The sequence below is a fragment of the Lutra lutra genome, chromosome 18 (genome assembly GCF_902655055.1).
Source record: "Lutra lutra chromosome 18, mLutLut1.2, whole genome shotgun sequence".
Lineage (NCBI taxonomy): Eukaryota > Metazoa > Chordata > Mammalia > Carnivora > Mustelidae > Lutra > Lutra lutra.
Window position 1 is genome coordinate 13,559,593 of NC_062295.1, and position 25,639 is coordinate 13,585,231.

At 50.3% G+C, this 25,639-nt stretch overlaps 1 protein-coding gene across 1 annotated transcript in view; it reads left to right on the forward strand.

The window, feature by feature from the left end:
* The window catches only part of XYLT1 (xylosyltransferase 1), a 304,182-nt gene that overhangs the window by 169,851 nt on the left and 108,692 nt on the right, over nucleotides 1-25,639 (forward strand). Inside the window, 1 exon segment of the mRNA XM_047713155.1 lies at nucleotides 1,987-2,497. Within this exon segment, the coding sequence (XP_047569111.1) occupies nucleotides 1,987-2,497 (511 nt within the window).

The window sequence follows — 25,639 nt, forward strand, 5'->3', positions numbered from 1 at the left end:
ATCTTGTGGTACAAAGCCAGGCGGCGGTGCTCATGGGGACAGAGTGATGGGGGGTCAGGGGGGCTTCTGTAGCTACTTGGAAGTGGCGAGTAGAACTATCCGCCCAGGCCGTGGGTGCACGGCCACATCCCAGCTTCACCACCAGCCAGTCGGGCAAGTTGCAAATAGTCCCTTCCCTCACGTACAAAACGAGAATGAGAGCCGTGTCCAATGTACAGAGTGCTCATGAGGATTTAAGAGTCCGTTTTCAGTTCTTAAGGCCTGCACTCTGTAGGGGAACTGGGTGTGTGATGCTTGGGAGATGGAGCAAGGGCAGGAAGGGGGCGGCCAGGTACAGTTTCTTTTCCAGACCGTTACCGGGCCAGATGGGGGCGCTGGGGGCAGGGACACCTGAACCAAACCAGGGGATGGGAACTTGTTAAATTCCTAATGCTGGAGAGCTGGTGTCTGCATACTTCTTCTGAAAGGGGTAGATAGAAATATTTAGGCAGGCCAGATGGGTAATATTGCCATGCTCGTTCCTGCTATCATAGTAGGAAAGCAGCCAGACAGTACGTAACCGAACAGGTATGGCTGCTTTTCAATAAAACTTTATTGACAAGGGGCGCCTGGGTGGCTCAGTGGGTTAAGCCGCTGCCTTCGGCTCAGGTCATGATCTCAGAGTCCTGGGATCGAGCCCCGCATCGGGCTCTCTGCTCAGCAGGGAGCCTGCTTCCTCCTCTCTCTCTGCCTGCCTCTCTGCCTGCTTGTGATCTCTCTGTCAAAAAAAAAAAAAAAAAAAAAACTTTATTGACAAAAGCAGATGATGCACAGGATTTGGCCCCCGGGGGCCACAGTTGGTCGAGCTGCTAGAATACGGGCCCTGGGGCATGATAGCTGCCCTGTCAGCCACTGCCGGGCTCTAGTCCTGTCTCCGTGGTTCTGTCCCATCGTCCTCTTCCCTGGGAACTGTTAACAGACACATTTAAGAGAAGCAGAGGGGAGGTCTTCCCTCAAATTGCTACTCATGGCCATTGTGTTTCTCTAGCAACGGGGTAGATTTGTGGAGCCAATTAGCATTCTCTGTGACTTTAGCGGTCCCCTCTGGGGCTAGCTTTGGAGCAGGGGATACTCTTTCAGGTTAAGGTATTGGTAATGGGCTCAAAGCAGCAGCAACATACTTTGGAAGTGATACGGGGTATTAGTCGAATGGTACATTTGCTCTCAGCTCAAAACTGCCAGGCCCTTCCTATGCCTGGGGAAGCTGAGTTGGGGCCCCCTGCCCTCCGGGAAAGATCCATACCGTGCATTGTCTCCAGAATGACTCTTGATTTTTCTCTTGCCCTCCCGGGTGACTTAATCAGTTCTGTCCCAGGTACAAACTTCAGGAGTCAGAGGCCAAAAAGTGTCACAAGCTTGCATCCTTCCCGGGATTCATTGTAAAGATCATAACGCAAAGGGTATATTCCCCTCCAAAACAGCTAGGAAGTCTCTGCCTCAGAATTAACTCTGGCTCAGTCTGATTTCTCTTATGGGCATAGAACTGTGAGCGTGTCCTAAAGGCAGTGGAATGTGATATCCCACCGATGTTTTCTTCCCTTATAATTTTATTATGGCATTTCTAGCCCTTAAATGAACCATCACGGAACTCTCTGCTAGAATTTTAACAGGAAGCTGCAGCAAAATGTCCGTAATCCAAAGGCAGAGACACTCAAGAGAAACTTACTTGAAGGTGTGGTTAGTAACAAAGCATTGAGAATCATAGAGCACTTGAGAGTTTTCAAAGCCTTAGTAGTTTCTGGTTGGAACTGCTCTTATTTCCAGATGGGGAAATTGAGGTTCAGACAGAAAACTCTACTTTGAAGTTAAGCTCGTAGCAAAGGTATGGCATGAAACCGGGACGCAGACCTCCAAAACTCTGTGCTCCACTCCGCAAGGGCCAAGCTACTTAGCATGACCACTCAGTGAGTGATGTTGCTCTTCTGTGTTCCTTCCCATCTTCTCCAGGAGGGCTACTTTTCTCACCGTCCGAAAGAGAAAGTGCGAACAGACAGCAACAACGAGAACTCAGTCCCCAAAGACTTTGAGAATGTGGACAACAGCAACTTTGCACCCAGAACTCAAAAGCAAAAGCACCAGCCTGAGTTGGCAAAGAAGGCCCCGAGCAGACAGAAGGAGCTTTTGAAAAGGAAGCTGGAGCAGGAGGAGAAGGGGAAGGGACATTCGTTCCCAGGCAAAGGCACCAATGAGGTGATGCCTCCTGGGGAGAAAGCCACGGTGAACAGTAGCCGTGGGAAGGATGCCCCAAGACAGCCCCACACCAGGAAAAGCGGGGGCAGCTCCCCCGAGCTCAAGCAAGACCAGCCCCCCAAGTGCGACATCTCGGGCAAAGAGGCCATCTCCGCACTGTCCCGCTCCAAGTCCAAACACTGCCGCCAGGAGATCGGGGAGACCTACTGTCGCCACAAGCTAGGGCTGCTGATGCCCAAGAAGGTGACACGATTCTGCCCCCTGGAAGGTGAGTTCCAGCCCCGGTTCCGATTCTACCTCCTGCCCAGTCCCATCCTGCTCCCCATTTTGCAAACCCCCGATCAGCACACGAGATTTTTTTCCTTCTGGTACTGTCTGAATTCGGAAGTTGTGTATGAGGAAACCTTTGCAAAATCACATGACCTTTTGTTCCCGCTGGAACCAGTTGCCTCCATGGCAGCTAAAAAAATAACGCAAAATCCGGGCTGGTGAGAGGAATCTGAGGTGATTGTATCAGTTAGTGTTCGTTCTCTATCTCTATCTCAGCGCAGTATCAGGATTAAAACTGACACAAATTTATTGATATTGAACATGATTTGAAAGGTTTCTAATTGGTTGCGTTGACTTCGGAGGCTCTAAGAAACCACCTTCCTGTTTTTCCTCCAGTGAAAATTCCTTCCTCCCTTCCATTCTTCCTTTCTCCCTCTCTCCTCCCCACCCTCTGTCTGTCCCCACGTCCTATCCTGTGCGCTCTTCTGTGGGCTGACGGCCAGTGACGGATGACATTCCTTGCTCTGCGGTGCAGAGAGAGGTCCGAGCTCTAACAGTGGCGTTTGTAAGCTCAGCGGAGGGGCCCTCCGAAGGTGGAGGGGACATTTGCACAGGTGAGGTGTTACTCGAGTATCTGTGTGTCTGACGTGCCGTTGGCTGGGTGGTGCACCTGCCTTGCTGGTGTGCCTTACGAGGCGGTTACACGCCAGGCGTTGCACGAGGCACCGTGCCTTCGATCAGCTCAGCCCATCCACCACCCTGTGAGGTTGGCCTGTCTCATGAGCTTCAGTTTTTTGGGTTTTTTGGGTTTGGGTTTTTTTTTTTTTTTTTTTTTTTTTTTTCAGATTTTTAGGATTTGGGTCATGTAGGGAGCGGCCGTGTAAGTGCTGTGGAAGGACACCCAGGAAAGCGCTCATATTGTTTCCCGTCATGAAGGGTGCAGACACCTTCAGCTTTTCACTCGCTGTCGGTCCATACTTTTTGAGTTTGCGGCAGTGAACATGTATCTGGACTATACCGTCTTTTAAAAGGAAAGACGTAAAAAGAAAGGGTTTGTTTCTCCCTCACATTTCAACCCGAGTCCAAGCTGTCCATGCGGTTCACATTTCTATTCTTGATGGGACTTGGCTGATGGAGTAGAGGGATAAATGAGAAGAGGAAGAAGTTTCCAGAACCTTTTGTTAACCAGTGCCTGGCTTGGCAGAGGAGTATCGGGGGCCTGAGTTGAATGCCCTTCTGTGAAAGTAATATTGGGCGCTCATTATATACCAGGGGTCACAATTCTCTTCCTGTAAAGGTCGGAGAACAAATAAATGAGGCTTTGTGAGCCGTACAGTGTCTACACCAGCCACCCACACTGCCGTTAGAGCAAGAAGGAGTCATGGACAACACGTATACCGTGCACTCGGTTATCTTCCAATAGTACTCATTTGACTAAAGCAGGCGGTGGGTGGGGTTTGGCCGATGGGCTCTACCCACGCTGGTTACCGAACCCATGTAACAGTCAATATAACACAGTTTTCACCTTATAGCGCATCGAATCCTCACACCAACCCTAGGAGGTAGGTCTGTTAGCAACCCATTGCATCGATGAGGACATGGAGGCTGAGAGGTTTAGTACTTGGTCAGAGGGCCATGGCTAGTGGACAGCAGAGCTGATCTATCCCAGGGCCTGCCTCCCTACCCATGGCCTTCCCCTCCTAAGGTGACAGAAGGTGCCCCTTGAGTTCCAATGATCAGACCTCAGGGAGGTCCCGCAGCCCGTACGCTGTATTTTTCTGTCCTCTGTCTCCATGCAAGGAGAAGGGAGGAGGGTGATGAGAAATCAAGAGGGCTGGCATCACCCGTAGAGGCCAGGGGCCCCCACGCTCCGCCTGGTCGTGCTGAAACCACCCCCCCACCCCCACCCCGGCGTGGTCACGCAGCGTGACTTTGCTCGGGCTTTCCCCATGGACTCGCCCACGTCCGCCAAGATGGCGCACCCTCCCGGGACCTCTGAGCTGGTTAATAAGATGGCATTTAAGAGCCATTGCACATCCAGCCCGGCACTGCCTTAATTTGCTGCACGACAGCCTCCCCTTTTGCAATAAATTTACTGTGAATAGACTAATTGCAAAATAACCCTAATTGGGTAGTTATCAATGAACAACTTCCCGTGGAACAAAACGGCTTACAATTAATAGCATTTAAACCATAAACTATTCTTCTGCAGAAAGCTAAGATGTAATTACACCCCATACGGAGATTGTATTCCCTTTCTGGAAACCATGACACCCGGATTTCCCTCCACTTAGGAGGGATTTGAGCTTCAGCCCTGTGGTCCTTTTATTTCCTGCTAAATGAGGAGATGGAGGTGGGAGGGGAGGGAGATGTAATATGTGTGTAAATACACGCACACAGATGCACGCGCTGGCTTTGTCACCATGTCCAACTCCACATCACCCAGACTGCAGCCGGCAGGATGCCGGAAGTTGGATATAACGGTGGGCGGCCGGAACCATCCAGAGGGAAGGAACTAGAGTTTGAATGGTGACTTTCATAAAGGGCTCCTGCTCCCTGCACTCACACCCATCCTTCCCCTCACCTTAGTACCACTCAGGAAGAAGAAGAGTCTAGAACCCCAGGAACCGGGTTGCTCCCTATAGAGATGTCCCCTGCCTTTGTGACTTGCCTACTTCACGCCGCTCCTGGAGAAAACAGCGGGAAGGGTGACAAATTTTCGCAAGGGAAGGGGGGATCTGTATACCCACCCCCCACTGATGGCCACCAAGAGTGAGCTACATTGAGGGCTCTACCCCCATCCGCTCTCAACCCTGGCCTCAGGGTTATTTCTGATCCCACACAGGGCCCCTGAGCTCACTGCAGCCACCAGACCATCCCCTGACCTCCCCTCTTCCTCAATCAGGCAGCCCCACCCCCGCCACACCCCCCCACAATTGCCTGAGCCTCCTGTCCCTTCCTCGGGCTCCTCAGTCAAACCTCCTATCGCTTCAGCTGGACAGCCTACTGTTTCACGGAGATGCAGCCATGTCAGATGGAATGCCAAGGGTGGCCTGGGCTGGAAAAAAGAGGTTTTCTCCAGGCACTGGGTTTTGAATCCTGGTTGTGACTTTACTGGTCACAATCCTGGTGTGACTCTAACCTCCCATTGCCTTAACTTCCTCATCTGTGAAATGGACACAGATTCTCCTACCTTTCCTCCTAGGATTGCTGGCCGTAGTGGGGACATGAGTATCAAATGCTTGGTGTGGAGGGGAGGTAGAATGAAGGGGATGTTGGGCTGTTGGCATCGGTGGTGGTATCAGCCAAGGGGGCATTAAGAAGAGGAGAGAATGGAAGGCCTCCTTGATGGTGATTTTCTGTTACCTGGCCGCATCTCTCTTGCTCCGTCCCTCAGATGTGGCCCCTGAGTGGCTCAGGCATTGACGTCTGCTCTTTCTAGGCCCCCCCTGCTGTTACCTGCACCCCCCCATTGCACCCCACCTTATCTGGCCGCCTCCTCAGGGAAGTCTTCTTGGACCATGTCTCCCCCAGAAGCCCTGGCCACAGGGATCGTGCTAACCCTGGCCAAGGGCAGAGGTAGCTTTCCTGATGGATGCCTTCCTTGATAAAGACCGTTTTGCCTGTAACCGGCATTCTCGTTCCAGGTGCTGGTAATACAGCTTTTAATGCCTCGTTACAACAGGAACAATTACATATCTGGAAGCTCTGTCGAGCCTTCCTCCATCTTGAGTGAAAATGTCCCAAGAAAGGCTCCCTTGGTGCGTCCCCCCACCCCCCCATCCCTCCTGCAGTTCACCCTCTGCTGTGTCGGGTGGGGCCAGTGGACTCATGCTGCCAGTGGCCAGTGTGTCTGCAGCCTTCATTTTTAGGTGGAGAACGAGTGGGGAGCAAATGTGAGAAGTTCCAGAGAAAGCAGTCGGCTGGGAGGAGGGGCAGCTGCCACCTGACCAGGAACTCAGGCCTGAGCGGCTGGGTGACACACGGTGGTTCTCCCACGGGCGACAGGCAGGGGGTAGTTCCTTTGAGTCAGCCGACCAGCTACAGGGCTGCAAGCCTTTGCACGTGACCGGGGAAGCCGGCTCAAGTCTTAGGGCTGGAGATGGACTGAAGGGGGATTTCCGATAGAAGGGCGACTGTTCTGGGATGTGACAACAGTGTTTACCCATGAGCCGTTGCAGGAGGCCAGAGGCTCTGGATACTTGGGCTTCTGGACGGAGGTCTCTGGCTGCCTGCTCCAGAGAGAGGGGCAGATGGCACTTCCAGCTGTGGGAGGGCTGTCTCCTGTCCATCTCTGCACACTGGGGGCAGTGCGGTGACTCCCCAGCGTGAGGAGCTGGCTTCCAGGAAGCATGGCTGGCGGCCCGGCATGGAGGGACTGTTCAGGCACGGATGTCAGCTAGGCGGGTCTCTGTGCCCCGAGATGCGTGCCTCAGTTTCCCCACCTGTCAGCCAGAGACCCTGACTCCTCCCAGGCTTCCTGCTGATGAGGGAATGAGGGAGCAGCTGTGGATAGCTAAAAAACACTGCACTAAGGGGGGAGTGGTGTGGCAAAGTCTAATGGATCCAGGCACAGCTTGGCTAAGTGGCTGGGGCTGACTCGCTTTCCAGAAAGCCAGGTTTGCAGAGGAGCCGGTCAGACCCTTCCTGCTGAGGAAGGCACGAAGGCCAGTAGAAAGGAGGGATTTCAGCGTAGTTTGCTGGGATTGGGCAAACCTCGTCCCAAAGGTGTTTCTTGGTTTTCTCAGGGTGCAGAAACGGGTAGCTATAGACCCACTCATTGGTCACCCACTAGGCAGTGTCCAAAGCCGCGGTTCCGCACGTGTTTTCCGCAAAGGGCCAGAGAATAAATAGGAGGTTTTGTAGGGCGTGTGGTCTCTGTCACAACTCGACACTGTCCAGAAGCGTCAATATAGAAATACATGAGCAGCATGGCGATGTTCCCTATGACATGGTTTAGGGTCACCAAAATGTGGATTTCACATAATTCTCACGTGTCCTAAAATGGTGCTCTTTTGATGTTCTTCCAGTCGTTTAAAATGTAAAAACTCTTCTCAGCTTGAAGGCCACACCAAAACAGGCAGCCACGGGCTGGAGGTGGCTGATCTTTGTTCTAGGACGATACAGCAAGGCGCGAACACGGAGAATGTCTTGTTGCCGTGGAGTCTCTACCCTGTGCAGCTCGGGACATCGGGTCCCTTGACCTAAGATGGACGGTGATTCTGGGAGGTGTGCAGCAGGATAGCTCTACCTTTATGGAGCTTCTGCCCCCGTAGGAGAGGCCGGAGCTGACAAGAGAGCCAGTAGATCTAGGGCCCCCGGTGGTGTGATAAGAGCTGTGAAGACGAGGCAGAGCAAGAGGACAGGGGAGTGGCCAGTTCAGGTAGGTGACCACAGAGGCTTTCTGAGAAGCTAGGGAGGGCAGCACCATGGGGAAGAAGAGCAGTCCTAGCAAAGGGCCTGGCATGTTCCAGAAGCAGCCAAGTCAGTATGGCTAGAATGGAGGGTGCAGTGAGAATGGAGGGAGAAGCGGTCAGACCCAGGGGTACTCTCATGCTATTTTAAGTGACATGGAAGTCCCTGGAGGTACTGAACAGTTCTGGGTTTCTTTTTTTTTTTTTTTTTTTTGAAGAAGTTATTTGAGAGAGTGCACATAAGCAGGGGAAGGAGCAGAGGGAGAGGGAGAAGCAGACTCCCCACTGAGCAGGAAGCCCTCTGCGGGGCTCGATCCCAGGACCCTGGGATGCATAACCAACTGAGTGGGCCAGGTGCCCGAGACTGAACAGTTCCAACATGATCTGATCCCCCCCCCCTTTTTTTTAACTTTATGCGACTTTAAAAGACTTTTTATCTTACTTTGTTGAGATAAGAACACTTAACATGAGATCTAGCCTCTTAACAAATTAAGGATACAACGCAGTTGTGCTATGTATAAACACAATATTGTACGGCATATTTCTAGAATTTATTAATCTCACTCAACGGACACTTGACACTCGTCAAACCTCATTTCCCATCCTCCCAAGCGTAGGCAACCACCATTCTACCCGTTTCTATGAGTTTGATTATTTTAGATGCCTCATATACGGGAAATTATTCTGTGTGTCTTCTGTGAGTGGCTTAGTTCACTGAGCATAGTGTCCTCTGCCTTCACCCGCGCTGCTGCACATGGCAGGATTTCCTTCCTTTTGAAGACTGACTAGGATTCCCTTGTGAGTACATACCACCATCTTTAGTCCCTTCATCCGTATGTGGACAATTTGGCCATCTTGGCTGTTGTGAATAATGCTCAGTGAACGTGGGAGTGCTCGTATCTCTTCGAGACCCTCATTCAGCTCCTGGGATAAATGCTCAGTGAGATCTCACCCCACACACTTCTGGAGGGCCGTTACCCAAAACAAAAGACAACAGGTGTCAGCAAGGATGTGGAGAAAATGGGACGTTTGTGCCCTGTTGGTGGGAATGCAAAATGGTACAGGTACTGTGGAAAACCATATGGAGGTTTTTAAGCTCACTTCTGATCTGATTCAGCTTTAAGGAAGGAGCTGAAAGCGGGTGGTTGTGGAGGAGTTCTCACCGGGGTCCCGGAGGGAGGATTAGCTAGCAGACAGAAGCTGTTGGGATTGGCCTGCGGGCCAGATGGTGGTGACCATCACTTTGTGCCCAGTGACCCCTCAAGACGGATCGTCCACAGACATTTCTGAAGCTTCCAGTGTGTGCCAGGTGGCTGTGGTCCACAGTCGCTCGAGGCTCCCCCCTTGAGAGGCGAGTCCCAACAGGCCGCTTCCACATGGCCTTGTCCTTCTCAAGCACTATGGTGTTCGTGCTCCCTCCCAGCCTTGGAATCATAAAGCAAGCCGGCCGCCACCCACGAGGCTTTTTAGAGAGCTACATATGTAGTTATGGGAAATATCATAAATGCCCCCTTCACCTCCCTCCCACCTCCTTCTCCACCCCCTCCTCTTCCCCCAGGAACATTCTGCCAGCTGTACAGTCCTGCCAGTCACTTTCAACTTGTCATTAGGGTGTGTTTGTTCCCTGACTGCCGGGCCTGAAAGCAAAGCTGAAAGGTTCAGGTGCGGAAGGAGGCTGCAAACACAGCCCCTGAAAGAGCGTGGTGGAAACGAGGGGACCGTGGTTAGAGGAGTATTTTTTTCCCCTTCTCGTGCGCTCACAGTGACATCTACAGCCTAGGGGATGGGAAGTGTGTTTATAACCCGCATTCGCGGACCACTACTCCATGGAGAGCCTGGCTAACTGGCTTCCCTTTTGTGGGAGGCTGGAGGGAGCTTGTGGAAAGCAGCGACTGTCCTAAGATTGTGGGCGGCAGGGCAGAGCCTGGACGTTGGGCCCGCGCGGGTGTTCCTAGATGCCCGCCTGCCCCTTAGCACAGCCCCTTCCTCCCACACACAGTGCGTGGAGACGAGCGGGCCGGGGTCTGGCACCGGGACTGTTGCAGGCAATGTGGGATTGCTAAGAATCCGGGTTCCGCTTTTGATAAGTTGGGGCAGAGTCATGGAGTGTCCGAGCACCGGACACCGTGCTACTCAAACAGGAAGTATCTTTTACTCACTGGAAGCGAATGAACCCAGGATACTACATCCTCCTGCTTTCTTGCACCGCAGGGAGAACTTAGGAGAACCCCTTGGATGCCCTTGGAAACGTGTCCTGAACGTGAATATCATCTTTTCCCTTAGCATCCCTGAATATATTTCATTCGCTTCACTTACTCAACAAATCTGTGTCGAGAGGCTGCCCCTCACTGAGCATGGTGCCAGGCAGTGGGACGTAGTGAGCGAGAGACGAGGTCCTACCTTACGGAGCTCATAGTCCTGAGTGGAGGGTCAGGCAAAGGATAGAAAGCACAGGATCGTGGCAGACCGCCGTATGCACGCAGAGGGGACCAAGCAGGGGAGCCGGAGGGGCTCTCTCTGAATGACCTATAGAAAGCAATGGACGAAAGGTAGTCGGAGATGGCTGCGGTCTCATTATGGAAGAACAAGAGAAGAGGGTGAGCTACCCTCAAATGGGATGGTTTCTAGTTTCTGGATATACTGAGTTCATTCATTCATTCATTCAACAGTTATTCATCAAACATCCAGTGTCTGTGCTGGAATCCTGTCCTCATAGAGCCTGCAGTCTGCTAAGTTGGGAGGGTAGATCCAGGAATCCAGTGATCACAAAAATAAACACAGAATTGCACCAGAGACCACCACTTCTGCAGACACACCTGCCGGCCTGTTAGTGGTGCTGAGAGAGGAAGGGCGGGAGGAGTTAACTAGGGGAAAGGCTGGAGGGAGAACATTCCAGGCCTAGGGTGCCTTGTGTGCAAAGGCCCTGAGGCAGGGAGAGGTGTAGGGAGGATGAAGCACTGACAATACTGCCAGGGAAGCTCTGAGGACAAGCAGCCAGATTTTAATTCCCAAAACGTCTGGGTGAGATGATTCCTGTCTTTTTACCTTGCGTGAGAAGAATGGAACAGAGGCGTACCTCTCAGGAGCATCTTGAGGTCTCCGGAGAGCAGAAGATCAGCCCCAAAGACAGGCAAGGTCTGGGAAAGCGAGGAGTGAGGGAAGGTCCCATATCTTCCCTCCAGAGAACTGTGTCCCTTCCGCCTTTGGCGACTGACACAAGTTCTCAGCCCCGGACTCCGGTGGCACACGCTTGGGGACCTCACCTCCTGTGGCACACTTGTCTGTCCTGACATCCAAGCCATGGGGGGGGCGGGGGGAACCTTCCATTTCGCCATCACCAACTCACGCGGGATTAGGGAAGGGAGCTGAACCAGACTGGCCTTGACAGGTTTGAAAGGTGACTCCTTTTACCAGTGCATCAGCTATAAAATCCACTGACAAGGCGCCTGCCCTCTGTCAGCCTCGCTTCTTCCGTGGACAGTGGGTCGTTAGATCGCCAGCCCCCGACCTCAGACTGCTGAGTGAAATACTGACTTTCAGCTGAGTGATTCCCTCTCTTCAGCCAGGAGATTCTTACCAAGCACCTGTTACAAAGCAGCAGCAGATTATTCAGGTTCTGGAAGCTTCCAGGGTGGGTGGCCAGGGTGGACTGGCTTCCACAGCAGGTCATTTTATGATGCTTTTCTCGACTTCTTTGGGTATCTTGTCCAGTGACTGCTCGGAGAATAGTGATTCGGAGGACAGTCTTCTGGCCTTGGGGAGCCTGTTCCTTTGGGTGTAGCTGGCTACGTGTCAGCCACTTGGAGCCGGGAGGCATAGACCTAGTGCAGAAAGAGAGAGCCCGTGGCTTTTTGAGGGGCCCAGGGATGAAAGTTGTCTCCAGGCTAGTGCCCCCTTTTTACACAGACCACAGAAACCAGCTTGCTTTTTCTGCTGTCCCAAAGTATTTGGCAGTTAAGGGTAAGGGCTTTCTTTAAATACCACTTCTGAAAATCCTCTGTGGTTCCCTCCCCAATTCTCCATGAGGTGCCCAGACTCTGTGCTCCCCCAGTCACCTTACCCACTCCCCGTTGGAGCATGGGTCATGTTACACTGGAATCCTGTCGCCACCCCTTAGCCACGAGGCCTAGTCTCATCTGTGTGTGTCCCCTGCTGGCTCTCCAGCCCTTGCACAGAGCCTGGGACGTGAGCACGTCCTGAGCACCCGGCACACAGCCAAGCCGTGTCCATGCATGGTATCGAACCTTCCCGCACAGCCCTGAGGAAAAGTGCGTTCCTTCTGCCCACTTCACACTTGGGAAGATCGAGGCCTGGAGAGGTCCGTTGGCTTGCCCAGTGTCACACTTGCAAGCAGCAAACCCTGAGCTCAAATTCAATTCTGCCTGACTTCAAAACCCATGTTTCCGCCTCTCTGCTCCGCGACGCGTTTAGTACCTGTGCCGTCGGATTGTGTAGTATGACTGATCCCGTTTCTCCAGAGATAAAGGGAAAGGCAGTGGAAATGTTAACACCTTTCTCTCCCTGTTCATTACTCTCCTTCCCTGCAGCCAAAAAGAACAGGGCACTGAGGTCTCTGTACAAGAATCTGTTCTTAAGTAATAATGCTTAACCTTTACCTAGGGATTGCTAAATGCCAGGTACTATCCTAGGCATTTTAGCCGCATTAAATCATTTGTTCTCGTAATAGCTCTGTCGTCCAGGAAATTGACACACAGAGAGGGGGGGAAACCTGCCCCAAATCTCCCATTTCCTCAGTGGCAGGGCCAGCCTCTGAGCTCAGGGAGTTTTACCGCATTCCAGAGGCAAAGGCTTAACCACTGTGCTGCTTCGCTGCCTGTAGTAGCCTCTGCCCTGTGGCTGAAGGAAGGCCTGAGCCATTTAGCTCACCCGCCGAGCTCCATCCGTCTGTTGCAAAGCGGTCCGCGCAGTCGGACAGCACCCCTGCTTCTGGTGGGGGCGGATCCCATCCTAGACCCTCGGGACTTGCCCATGCAGCCTTCCTGGGTGAAAAATAGCCAGCATCAATCGCTTGCTCTTTCTCTGCCGCTTCCTGGTTGCCCGTGGTATATTTGTGTTAGTGTAAAAATGACAAAGCGATAATTTTTCATTGTATCCTTCAGTCACCCATGAGAGATTGGATTTAGGTCACAATTTATTACCCCGTGGAATTGAATCCAATTTTTAACACCATGTCAGCCATTCTGGTATTAGAGCCTTTTAATGGCTGTGAAATTTATACAATGATAAAGTAATTTAAAACATATGTAGGAAGAGCATCAGGCAAATTGATGTGTATAGAACCCTGTGTAAAAATTGAATAGGAGATAAACACGGAAATATGGTGATTGATTAGGGAGCAGCACTCGCTTTGATAAACTCTTAATGCCGAAATTAGTAAACTAATTTATTCTTGGAAATTTTGAGGAGGGTTTATGTTGCCCTAAATCAGAATCAAGGATAAGCCACAAAGCGCAAATTGATAGCTCACCTCTGAGCATGGCGCGGTTAGAGCGAGAAACCTGTCTTGAGTAACTGGGAGGCTGCCAGCAGCCTGTGCCTCGCGCAGTGTTTCCAGCAGCCGGAGGAGTGAGGGATGGTCAGAAGACATGGCAGTGGGAGGGAAAGCAGAATTTTTTGGTTTTTTTTTTGTTTGTTTGTTTGATTGTTAAAGCTTGTTCAAATAATGCAGAAAGCATACTCGTTATAATTTCTTTAATTATTCAAGTGGGACGATATGCATTCTCATTATTTCAAAAACCAGAAAACATTGCAGAGAAAGGGAAAATTGAACTTGACCAGGCCCTCTCTGAGGAGTAACCACAGGCATGTTTTTGTTTTCGTTGAGATCTTTAAAGGTTAATTTATTTATTTTATTTGAAAGGGGGGCGGAGAGCCAACACGAGTGGGGTGTTGGGGCCGAGGGAGAGGGAGAAGCAGACTCCCCACTGAGCAGGGAGCCCCATGGGGGGCTCGAACCCAGCACCCTAAGATCATGACCTGACCCAAAGGCAGACGCTTAACCAAGTGACCCAGGCACCCCTTGTTGAAATCTGTAAATTCAACAGATACAGAACTAGAGTTGGTTTTGTGCTGTGGCAGGGGGCGGGCGCAGAAATGATAAGAAACTAATGCGTCAAGCTGGAACCTGTAAAATAAAGGATCTGGTTTGGTCTGGAAAGACTCAAAAATTGTATGAAACTGATGTGTAGTTCTGGAACTTTTTTTTTTAAAGATTTATTAATTGGGTGGGGCGCCTGGCTGACTCAGTGGGTTAAGCCTCTGCCTTCCGCTTGGGTCATGATCCCAGGGTCCTGGGATTAAGCCCCGCATCAAGCTCTCTGCTCAGCGGGAAGCCTGCTTCCTCCTCTCTCTCTGCCTGCCTCTCTGCCTACTTGTGATCTCTGTCTGTCAAATAAATAAATAAAATCTTTAAAAAAAAAGATGTATTAATCGGGAAGGGAAAGAGTGCAAATGGGAGGCGGCAGGGCAGGGAGGTAGGGAGAGGGAGATTGAAACTCAGACAGACTTCACACTGAGCATGGAGCCTGACCTGGGGCTCGATCTCATGACCCTGAAATCAGACCTGAGGTGACAGCAAGAGTTAGATGCTTTAACCGACTGTGCCGCCCAGGTGCCCTTGGAACCTGTTTTCTAATTTGGACAGGTATCTACGTCTGAGACCTGTATCCCTGTCTGGAGACAGAGACCTATGTAATTCCTTTTTTTCCACAGTATATTTATTTTCCCGTTCTCTTTTATTGCCAATATGATTCTTTGTAATGGCTGGCTGTTCCTCTGGGGGATAGCCGTGCCATGGTTTGGCCATTCCCCCGAGTGGACATTTACATTGACCACATTTTTACTATATTGTAGGGCTGTTTTCTCCGTTCTCCCCCCAAATGGTGCATAATTAGTACCGTTCTGGATGCACCGGAGAAAAGCACATTTGCTGCTTAAGATGGATGCCTCAAGGACACTGGAGCTTAATTTTAATTCTCATGGGGCCCCAAGTTGAGACTGGCTGCTGGGAGCACCCTGAGAAATGCACCTGGTAGGCTGAAAGGCTGGTCTGCTTTAAGTTTTGATAGATACATCAAACTATCCTGCAAAAATGCTGTACCAGTTACAGCGGTGTGTTCTATCCTGTCTTCATCACGAACACAATGTTAGAAGCTTCCAGAACATCTTCATTCTCCTACAGGGAACTGCTTCCTTCCCAGGCGCCCTTGTCACATTTCAGAGTAGTAACAAGTCTAGTTCTTAAGCTTCTGAGACCCCCTAGCAGGACTTTTCCATCCCCAAGGATAGTGGTTCACTCACTTGAGCTCCTTAAAACAGAGACTCCCAGGCCCACCCCCAGAGATGCTGAACCAGTTGAGGCTGGCTCCCGGAACTTGCCTAACAGCTGCTGCTTCTCTAGAACCACACCTCGAGAAGCATTGACCTGGAGAGCACCCCCTGCCCTCCAGTTCTGCCCTTTCTTCCAGGGCGTTGGTTCCCAATGGGGATGATTATGGTCCTTCCCGGGAGACATTTGGCCATGGCTGTAGACACGGGTTGTCATAAATAGCCCAGGGAGGCTGCTGGCGTCTAGCAGGTAGAGACCAGGGGTGCTGCCAAGCATCCCACAGAACAGGCCCCACGGTAATTTTCCAGTCCCAAATGGGGAGAGTGTCTCAGTCAAGAGAGCCTGCTGTCCTCTGAGACGGGGTCATCTGCCTCTGTGTGTCCCTTTATCTCCTCCCTGTGGCCAGTTCGTATTTAGCATGGGCGTGCCGCATCCCCAGTCTCGCTTTTGGGCATAGAACATGTCCGCCACACCCCTGTGTCTTTCTCAGCCCTGCTGATCCCTGTCCCCGAAAGTCCTTCTGGCCGGCCTGAAGAGCTAATAACCATTAGGCACCACCTGTTGGTCTCCACCTGCGGCGGGGCCAGGTGTGCCGTGTGTGGAGGAGCTGTTCTCTGTAGTGAGAGCTTTAGTCCGTCCACTTGCCACTTGGGTTTGAATTCTGGCTGGCCACTCGCCAGCTGGGTGACCTTGAGCCAGTCACTTCACCTCTCTGTGTAGCATTCTTAATCTGTATAGTGGGGACGATGATTGACACCCCAGTTTGCCCAGGACTGTCCCGATTTCTGAGTCTTGTCCCCCATATCATTAGGAACAGCACTCTTCCTCATCTCAGGAGTTTCCCAGTGTGGGTGATGAATGACACGGTCACCTTCACGACAGTAATAGTTCCGACATTGTACGGTTCTTGTGAGGACAGAAGGAGATCATGTGAGGTGTTAACACAGAGGCTGGTTCTGGAAAGTTCTCAGTAGGAGTTAGCTCAGAAGAGCTAACTGGATAAAGAGCTTCTGGATAAATACCCCCCCCCCCCCCGCAAAAAAAAAAAAATAGAAAGCAGACCCCAAAGAGGTATTTGTACGTCCATGTTCTCAGCGGCGTTATTCACGAGAGCCAAGAAGTGAAAGCATCACAGGTGTCCATCAACGGGAGATTAGATAAGCAAATATGGTCTATCCCTGCAATGTAATATTTATTCAGCCTTAAAAAGGAAGGGAATTCTGGCACACACTATAACATGGGTGAACCTGGAGGCCGTTATGCCAAGTGACATAGGCCAATGACAGAAAGACAAATACTGTATGATTCCACTTCCATGAGACACCTAGAGTGGTCAAATGCATAGACTAGAATGGTGGCCCTCAGGGGCTGGGGTGAGGGAGGATGGGAAGCTTCTGTGTAATGGGTAGAGTTTGAGTTTTATAAGATTAAAAGAGTACTAGACATGGGTTGCACAACAGCATGAATGCATTTAACACTACTGAACCATACACTTAAAAACAGTTAAGATGGTAAATTTTGTGTTAAACCTATTTTACCATAATTTAAAAAAAAAAAACAGCTCCTCTGCAAACAGCCATTCCATCGTGAGCCTCATGCTAATCCACCAAAGTGGGCTTTCTTGCCCCATTTTATAGATGAGGATCCCAAGTCTCAGTGAGGCTAGATGATTCGTTCAAGGTCTGCGCACAGCCAAATCGCAGAGTGCAGGAGATTAGGTTCCCACTGAAAGGGGGCTTGAGGCCTAGATAAGGTAATTCCCCTTCATTGTAGGGTAGTTGGGAGCCATTGATGGCCACTGAACAGGAATGGTGGCATGATCTGATTTAGACTTTGTAATAATGGGGTTTAGCAGACTTTCCATAAAAGGCCAGACAGTGGGATGCCTGGGTGGCTCAGTGGGTTAAGCCTCTGCCTTCGGCTCAGGTCGTGATCTCAGGGTCCTGGGATCGAGCCCCACATCGGGCTCTCTGCTCAGCAGGGAGCCTGCTTCCCACCCCTCCTCTGCCTGCCTCTTTGCCTACTTGTGATCTCTCTCTCTTTGTCAAATAAATAAATAAAATCTTAAAAAAAAAAAAAAAAAAAAAGGCCAGACAGTAAATATCTTGGGCTTTGTAGGACATATTATTAGCGTCTCTGTCTTAACCTACTCACCTCAGTATGCAAACAATATGTAGATACATGTAAATTACTATGCTCTCATACAATATTACTTACAAACAGGCTGGATTTGACCCAAGGAACAGTTTGCTGATTCCTGTTTCAGAGGGAGCTCTCTGGCTGCTGTGGTAGATTGGGAAAAGAACCACAGAAGGCAAGATACATACCTGCCTCGTTACCCACCGCACCCCCATGTCACAATCTGGAAGTTGGTTAAGAGCCTCTCAAAGAAGCAGCCAGTCCCTCAGGTGGCCCATTGGTCCCAAGCCACACGCAGCCTCTGTTCCCTCTACTCAGAGTGAAAACTCCCAGCAGGGGGCCCCTCACAAGGTGACCTGGAGGCACCAGGAGGCCACAGCAGCCAGGCCAGGCTTGAAGGAGCCGTGGTCCGTGCTCCTGGTGCTGGCCTGACAGTGCTGATTGTTTCCAGACTTCGGTCGTCTCGCAGCCAGGAACCCAGAGAATCTGGAGGCAATCTTGCCACTGCTTTCTCAGCCTAGACCTCAAAGGGCAATTAACCTGGTTATCCAGGCCTCCCTCCCTCCTCTTGTTTATTGCTGTGAACACAGGAAATGCACTATTAAGGTGCACTGAATGCTATCAAGGAATTTGACTATAATTTAAAAGGCTCTATGGGGAGGACCCGAGTGGCTGATTAATAATGCATTTGTAGAGCAGTAAAGACTGCAGCAGATCAGTGGAGCTCAGCCTCCTGACTTTATTTATGCAGCTGGAATCCTATGAGGTTCCTTTCTGGGTGGGGGTTAGGGGGGCGTCTGCATCGGGGCTCTCTGACTTACATGATCCCTGTGAAATTGAGCATTGCAGAAATCCTACTGCCTAGATGAAGGTCAAGGACGCGGGATTCTAATCCTTGGGGTATGGGAGTCAAATCCTGGTGCTGCCAGATGCTAGCTATAGAACCTTGGGTGTGCTGTTGATGCCTCCTTGTGCCTGATTCATCCCATCTATAGAATGGGATTAGTGATAGTCTCTATCTCCTAAGTCTTGAGATGCTGCCTGGAAAGCTCATACTGTTAAGTACCTGGTGTGTTCAGAGTACGTGGTCATTCATTCTTAAATGTCACTCAGATTAGTATTCCCTTCAGAGGAGCTCATGTGGCAGGCTGGCTCAGGCTTGGTATTTTTCCCATTTTCACAACTCCGCCAGCAGTGAGAATATCCCAGGTTCCTTTTTGTCTGTCTCCTCCATGACCTCCCTGGCCAGGTTGCTCACATCTGTCATGGGGATGGAGACTATGTTCTTAGCTCATTTCTCATGTCGTCTCTGCCGCACCCTGCCTCGCCTGCCAGGTAACTCTCTGCATCCAGAACATTCCTCATCATCTAGACTTTGAACCACTTGCTGAAAACCCACCGGGGTCTACCCACTGTACCTAGCGTGACTCGACTCCCTCACAGCGGCCTTTGGGGCCCCATGGGACACCTCACCTCTCTCAACAGCCTTATCTGTCATTGTCACCTGTCTTCCCCCCACAGCTCATTGCATCAGGGGCCCCCAGCCTCCAACACACCTAGAGAAAGCAGGCTAGAGCCTAAGACTTCCCCATATCTGGTCTCTCTTTCCACACCCTTTTGTTCTCATGACTCCCTGGCAAGCTCACATCCTTCTTTGGAGCTTAAATCCAGTGGTGACTTCTTAAGGGAAACTTCTCTCTGGCCATTATTCCAGTTTGTAACTCTGGGTGCTGAGTTATTTAGCATCTCTTTTCCTAAATAGACCAAAATATCCTGGAAAGGAGGTTCTGTTTTTATTTTTCAGTACTTAGCCCACCTAGCACAAAGTGGATGCCCAGGATGGATGGATGGACGGATGGATGCTTGGGTGGGAGGGTGGATGGAAGAAGAGAAGGGCGGATGTATGAATGAGCGGATGAAGAGATTAACGGTTTAGATGGACAGACGGATGGACAGACATAGAGATGGTTGGATTAGAGAAGTTGAAGTCTGCAGGCAAAATCCAGTACACACGATTTTATGATAATCCAGGTAAGAATTTAAGAAAGAGAACCATTCTGGGGCACCTGGGTGGCTCAGTGGGTTAAGCCTCTGCCTTCGGCTCAGGTCATGGTCTCAGGGTCCTGGGATCGAGCCCCGCATCGGGCTCTCTGCTCAGCGGGGAGCCTGCTTCTCCTTCTCTCTCTCTGCCTGCTTGTAATCTCTGTCTATCAAATAAATAAATAAAATCTTAAAAAAAAAAAAAAGAAAGAGAATGATTCTGAAATCTCGGAATAATTCAGGATGCACATCTGGCAGAATTTGGCAGTCGACTGACCATAGAGATGAAGGCTGGGGGGGACCAGAGAAAACGCCTGGGTTGTTTGTTAGACTGAGTGGTGTTGGTATAAGCAAGGGGAGTGGAGAATTTACTGCATCTGGAAAGTGGAGCCGGTGACCGCCCCCCCCATCTCAGTGTTGTGAAGGTTCATAAGACAAGGCAAACTCCTCAGCTATTTTGCAAAAGCTGATCGAAGTGAGACTGTCTTGTTTTTTGACTGAATTAGAGTCCAGTTCTGGTAGAGCTTTTAAAACAGAAAAAAACAGGGTGCCTGGGTGGCCTCTGCCTTCAGCTCAGGTCATGATCTCAGGGTCCTGGGATTGAGCCCCGCCTCGTGCTCCCCGCTCAGTGGGGAGCCTGCTTCTCCCTCTGCTTGTGTGCTCACTCACTGTCTCTCTGTCAAATAAATAAATAAAATCTTTAATAAGTAAATACATACACAGGAACAGGAAAACCAGCCGTGCGGACACCCTGAACTGGTGAAGCCCTCGCAGACTAAGAGAAGGGAGGAAGGTGTGGCAGAAGGTTACTCAGCAGCGGGGCACAGTAGGCCATGAAGGCAAGGAGGGGGGCAGAAGTCTGCTCACGCAGGGCATTGTAGGCCTTGAAAAGGAATTTAGAATTCTTTTTTCATGGACTCCAATGGTCTCACAGGACGCATGCCCAGTTTCTCCAAGACGAGTCGCCTAGTTTCTCTGAGACGGGAGTGGGTATGGATGGGCTGGCAGCCTGCTCTCCAGCAGCCACGGCCACGCCCATTCATGTCTGTACCGCGCAGGCCGCTTTCCAAGCTCAAGGACAGAGCGCGGCAGTTGCACCAGAGTGGGCTGCAGGACCCCCAGAGCTGAAACTATACAGTCTGTCCCTTTACAGAAAAACAGCTGACCAAGCCCCGTTCTAGGACAGAAGCTGCTCCTGCTTCCTCTGTCCGGCGTCTGTTCCAAGACTGCAGAAATCGCCCACCGCCTTCAGAATGGATTAAATGGGAGTAAATTACAGATGTAACAAGGGATGACTGAAACTTGTTTCTGCGGGGTTTCGGTCGACTTTCAGGGATGGGCTGGCTGGCTGGGAAGGTCAGAGGAAAAAAGCTCTGATTTCACCTCATTAGAAAAACCCTCCAGCCTTGTTCCGAGATGCACCTCCACTCGCTGAAAGGATGCTAAACGAAGGTGGGATGCCTGACATACAGCAGATGCTCAACAAATGTTTATTGATGAATCAACAGTGACCTTCAGAGGGGTTTAGAGCTGGCCTCCCACCTGGAGTGTATTAATACTGACCTGGAAATAAGGACAAAGGCTCTCTAGCTCGTCCTGTAACTTGCTTGGAACGGGCTAAACACATGGTGTCACCCAAGTGACCCCAGAGGAGCCCCTGAATTTCGCCAGCACACGGCACACAGCATCTGACACCGCTCTGGTCTCACAGGAAGTAGAACTGGGCCCACGTGAATATCGGATCATCATTTTTAAATGCTGGGAAGAAATGCTGATGATTACTGTCTCCGGCTTCTAATTACACCTCTGCGTCTCCCAGGAAGGAAGGGACCTTTTGCCATAGGCACACTTCACAACTAATCTGAAACCCAGCACAGGCTCTGTTTAATTACATGTGCACTTCCTGAAGCCACGAGAAAGGTCCTGGAAAACTAATTCGCCGCCTGTCAGGACAAAGGTCTTGGACCTCAAACTCCACCCGAATCTTCAGCCAAGACACATCCCGATGCACGAGCGCGGGGAGGGGAAGCAGAAACTGCTACAAGGCGCCCTGACTGGTGTGGCAGGAACATTCTATTTGGGGGAGAAAAAAATGAACATTTTCTCTAATGCATCCGAGCTTCTTTCTGGACTGAGGACAGGGGGAGAAACGACTGAAAAACACAGATCTGAGGGCGCCTGGGTGGCTCAGTGGGTTAAGCCGCTGCCTTCGGCTCAGGTCATGATCTCAGGGTCCTGGGATCGAGTCCCGCATTGGGCTCTCTGCTCAGCAGGGACCCTGCTTCCCTCTCTCTCTCTCTGCCTGCCTCTCTGTCTACTTGTGATCTCTCTCTGTCAAATAAATAAATTAAATCTTTAAAAAAAAAAAACAAAAAACAAAAAAACACAGATCTGAGTCTGGAGCTCCTCCAAGTAATAATAATAGTGATAATAATAGCAGGTGATTATTGATTGAGTACCATTATTCCTACCAGTGGACAATTACGTTTGAAAAGCAGCAAGTTTCTCCCCAAACAACATTACACATGCTTGGATCGTTAATGTTTTAAATCCTGGAGTGGCATTCACCAGAAGGTGGTTTTCGTTTCTCTTTGTGCATTGAACAGTAAGTTAAATCCTGCCGAATCCCAGACGGCATCTCTTCCGAGAGTTTCAGAATCCTCAACACAGGGAGCCTGCCATGGAACATGAAGGTGGAGTTTGGGGTGATGCATCTTTAAGCCAAGGAACAGCAAGCAGAGGGGCATGGAATAGATTCCTTCTCACAGCCCTCCGAGGGGATCAACCTTGGTGACACTCTGATCTTGATTTTCAGCCTCCAGCACTGTGAGACAATATATTTCTATTGTATAAGGCACTCGGTTGTTAGAGTGGGCACCAGGGAGCTAATACAACAGACATTACCACTCGGCTGTCCCACTAGCCTCTCGGATCCAGAGAGACTTTTCAGCCCTCCACCCTCAACCAAATCCAGCCTGCCTTTTTCTCTCCTCTCTTTCAGCTGGTGACACCAGTCTGTCCCTCTAATGAACAGCCCTGGCATCTTCTTGGCCTCTGGGTAGGCATTGAGGCTGGTAAGTGAAAGAGGCATTTAGGCTCTACATACCCTGACTTCTACTCTGACCCTCAGGACTAGCTGGCAAACTGGCAGGCTTGGGCTTAGATGTTTAAATTTTGTGACCAAGTTGCTAAGAATTAAAGATCGGAGATCCTCATTTCACTTTACACATTTCCAGCTTCCCTTAAAATTAAAAACCTGGCAACCCTAAGCCTACAGCGCCTCACGTAGCAATGTTTGTCCGTTGCTGAGAGAAGGGGCCTCCCTCTGACGGGACATGGGTTCTTGCCTGCATTCATGGCCCCTCCAACTCAGTCAGGTCTCACCCCAGGCCCTCCTTGTTCATTAGGTTACCCCCCCCCCCAGTCCCCATGGGCTCTGTGTTTCCAGTCTAATTATGGCAGTTGAAAGCTGACAGGGAACCAATTCCAGTTCAGTGGTAAGTGGGGACAAGCTTCCAGAATTCCCAAGAGGAGGAGAAATGAAATCCCATCAACCAATGTGCCCCCCCCAGTCTTCTCTTAGAATGTCACCCACTTCTTAATGACTTTGTTACCCCCATTCCTCCCCATCATACAGCCTCTGATAAAATAATTGAGGTTGATGTTTGAGGTTAAAAATACAGGTCATTCTCAATTATGAGGCTGTCCCGCATCAGGCTCCCAGCTCAACGGGGAGCCTGCGTGTCCTTCTCCCTCTGCCCTTCCCCCCCTACTTCTGTTTGCTCTCTCTCAAATAAATAAATAAAATCTTTCAAAAAATATATAGGGATGGTAGCACAGGTTTGACAGAAATTTACTTGGAGGACACTCAAGGTACAAGGCGTAAATTTACCAACACATGGGATGTTCTAGAAACACATGGAGGCACTAGGCAGACATGTTTTCAGCCCTGAAGCCTTACAATCAAGAGAGAATCCAGGAACTGTGAAGAAAACATTTGTCGTAATTCCCTACTCAGTATCCTGAATGTGGAATTCCTACCATGACTGAGCCCATCGTTGCAAGCTAGAAAATAACTGAGGCACTAGGATGGGGTCCTCAGAGTTTAGAGCCGGTTGCTGCCACTTTCTAGCTATGTGACCTTGGGCAGGTCAGTGAACTCTGTGAGCCCCATTTGTAAATGAGACCACTGGTTCCTCCCTTTACAGGATCGGTGGGAGGACTGGGGAAAAAAGGCTACAGTGCATTCTGAACTGTGCTTATTAGCACACAGTAGGTCCTCAAAAAAAGAAAAAAAAAAAATCCAAGCACCATGATGATGGGAAGTGGCCTCTGCAAACTCGAAGGCCCCTTTCAACACACCGAGTCTTACGTATGACTTGAACAGCTTTGTCTGGTTTGTCAGGGATCGGGGAGTTTTTCTTTCTGAAATCCAGAACTGCATTTAATTAGGCGTCAGGAATCTCCATTCCCAGATTGAATTGGAATGAGCTATTTTCCCCACTACAACAAGGCGGAAAAAAACCGAGCAAGATAACTCTACTTTTTTCCTTTTTTTCCTAAGGAGTCTCCCCATTTTCCGTAATGAAAGATCATTAAAATAACCGGAAGACAAATGGCACCAAATTAATAAAAATGTAGATCAAATGATCCTCTGTTACCTATTTTTGCTCAGTTGCAGTTGAGGAGTACATTGATTAAACTGCCAGCAAGCCATTACGGTCGTATTCATTACTATAGCATAATCTATTTTATTATGATAGGATAATAACTAACACAGTCTTGCAGACAGACGTTTCTCTGTGGGCTAAGTAATCATTTACTGTGAATCTACACCAAAGAACCTTGGGTTCGTTTTGCTCGCGCGGTAGAATTGAGCCTTGGAGTTGGGGAGGCGCCGGTGGGGGCCAGGGAAATGGTTTGTTTCCTTTGCATTTGTCACGTGACTTCTCTTGCTCGATTCCCGAGTGGGGGGCCCTTTGAGTAATGCTCTGAAATCCAAAATAATGCAAGAGCGATTTTCAAAAATGTCAAAAAAGGTGGTCAGCGAGCTGTTTTATTAATTTTTCTTTGTTTTTATCTACTCCATGCCCAATAGCTGATTTGATTGATTTCTCAGCTGCTTATTTATTCATTAAGCTTATTTATTATGCATTAGGCAAACAGGTGATAGGGCATGGCGGGGTGCCAGGCTCTGGCCATGCAGAGAAGAGTGTCACGAGTTGCTCACAGTTGCTCACAGTTGGCAGAAGAGGCCAGGGCATGACCAAGCAGTTACGATGTGCGTGGATAGAGGTGTGTGCACAGATTGATAAAAGCCCGTCTGGAGGGATGATTTTGCCAGTGGATGCGACTGGTCTCAGGAGTGCAGCGTCTGGAATGTTCCAGGTATCGGTGAAGAAGCTGGGTGCAGGAGACAGGCTGCTCGCATTTGAATCCAGACTCTGTCCCTCGTGAGCTCAGAGATCTTGAGCAGGTTCCTTTGTTCCTTCAGTCCCAAGGCCCTCCTCTCCAGGACAGGGGTGATAACAGGGCTCACCTCTACGGCGGAGGCTGGTTCCATGATGGGGATTGCCACAATGCATTTCTTGTGTATGGCAGATAGAAGCCACTGTCATCAATGTCCTCGCTTTTCCCACAGTGAAACTGCGATTTAGGAGAGGAAGTACCTTGCCTGAGGTCACCCAGCCAGCCAGAGGCAGAACCGTGTTTGCCACGTCTGCAGCCACATCCGCTGTCCTCCCAAGTACATGCTCTTAACCAGTCCGAGGATGGCATTTTCATACCTCGGTGTTCAATGCAAAGATCTCCCAAATACCTTGAGGGGCCATCAGAACACAAATGCCTAGAGCAGGCGGGTGGGGACCGTGGCAGCCCGAATAGATAACACAGACCCCGTCTGAAGCCCCAAACTGTACCACTGCATGGATTACATGCACAGGCTTGATCTCATGTTTAAAAGAAAGTAAGAAATCTGATTTTTTGCGTGAAATCCCTTGCTTGAACTGACAGCTATTTTGGTTAGAGCAAACGAGCAAAACAGAAAGGCAGGCCCATGAAAGCTGTCTGCAGGCGAGGCGGACCCCAGAGCCGCCAGCCTGAGGGCTCTACTTTGAAGCCCGCGTCTCCGCGGGCCACTTGGTAGGCAAAACGCCCCGTGTATCACGCCTGCCTACATAGATTTCTGCTCGAAGGACCC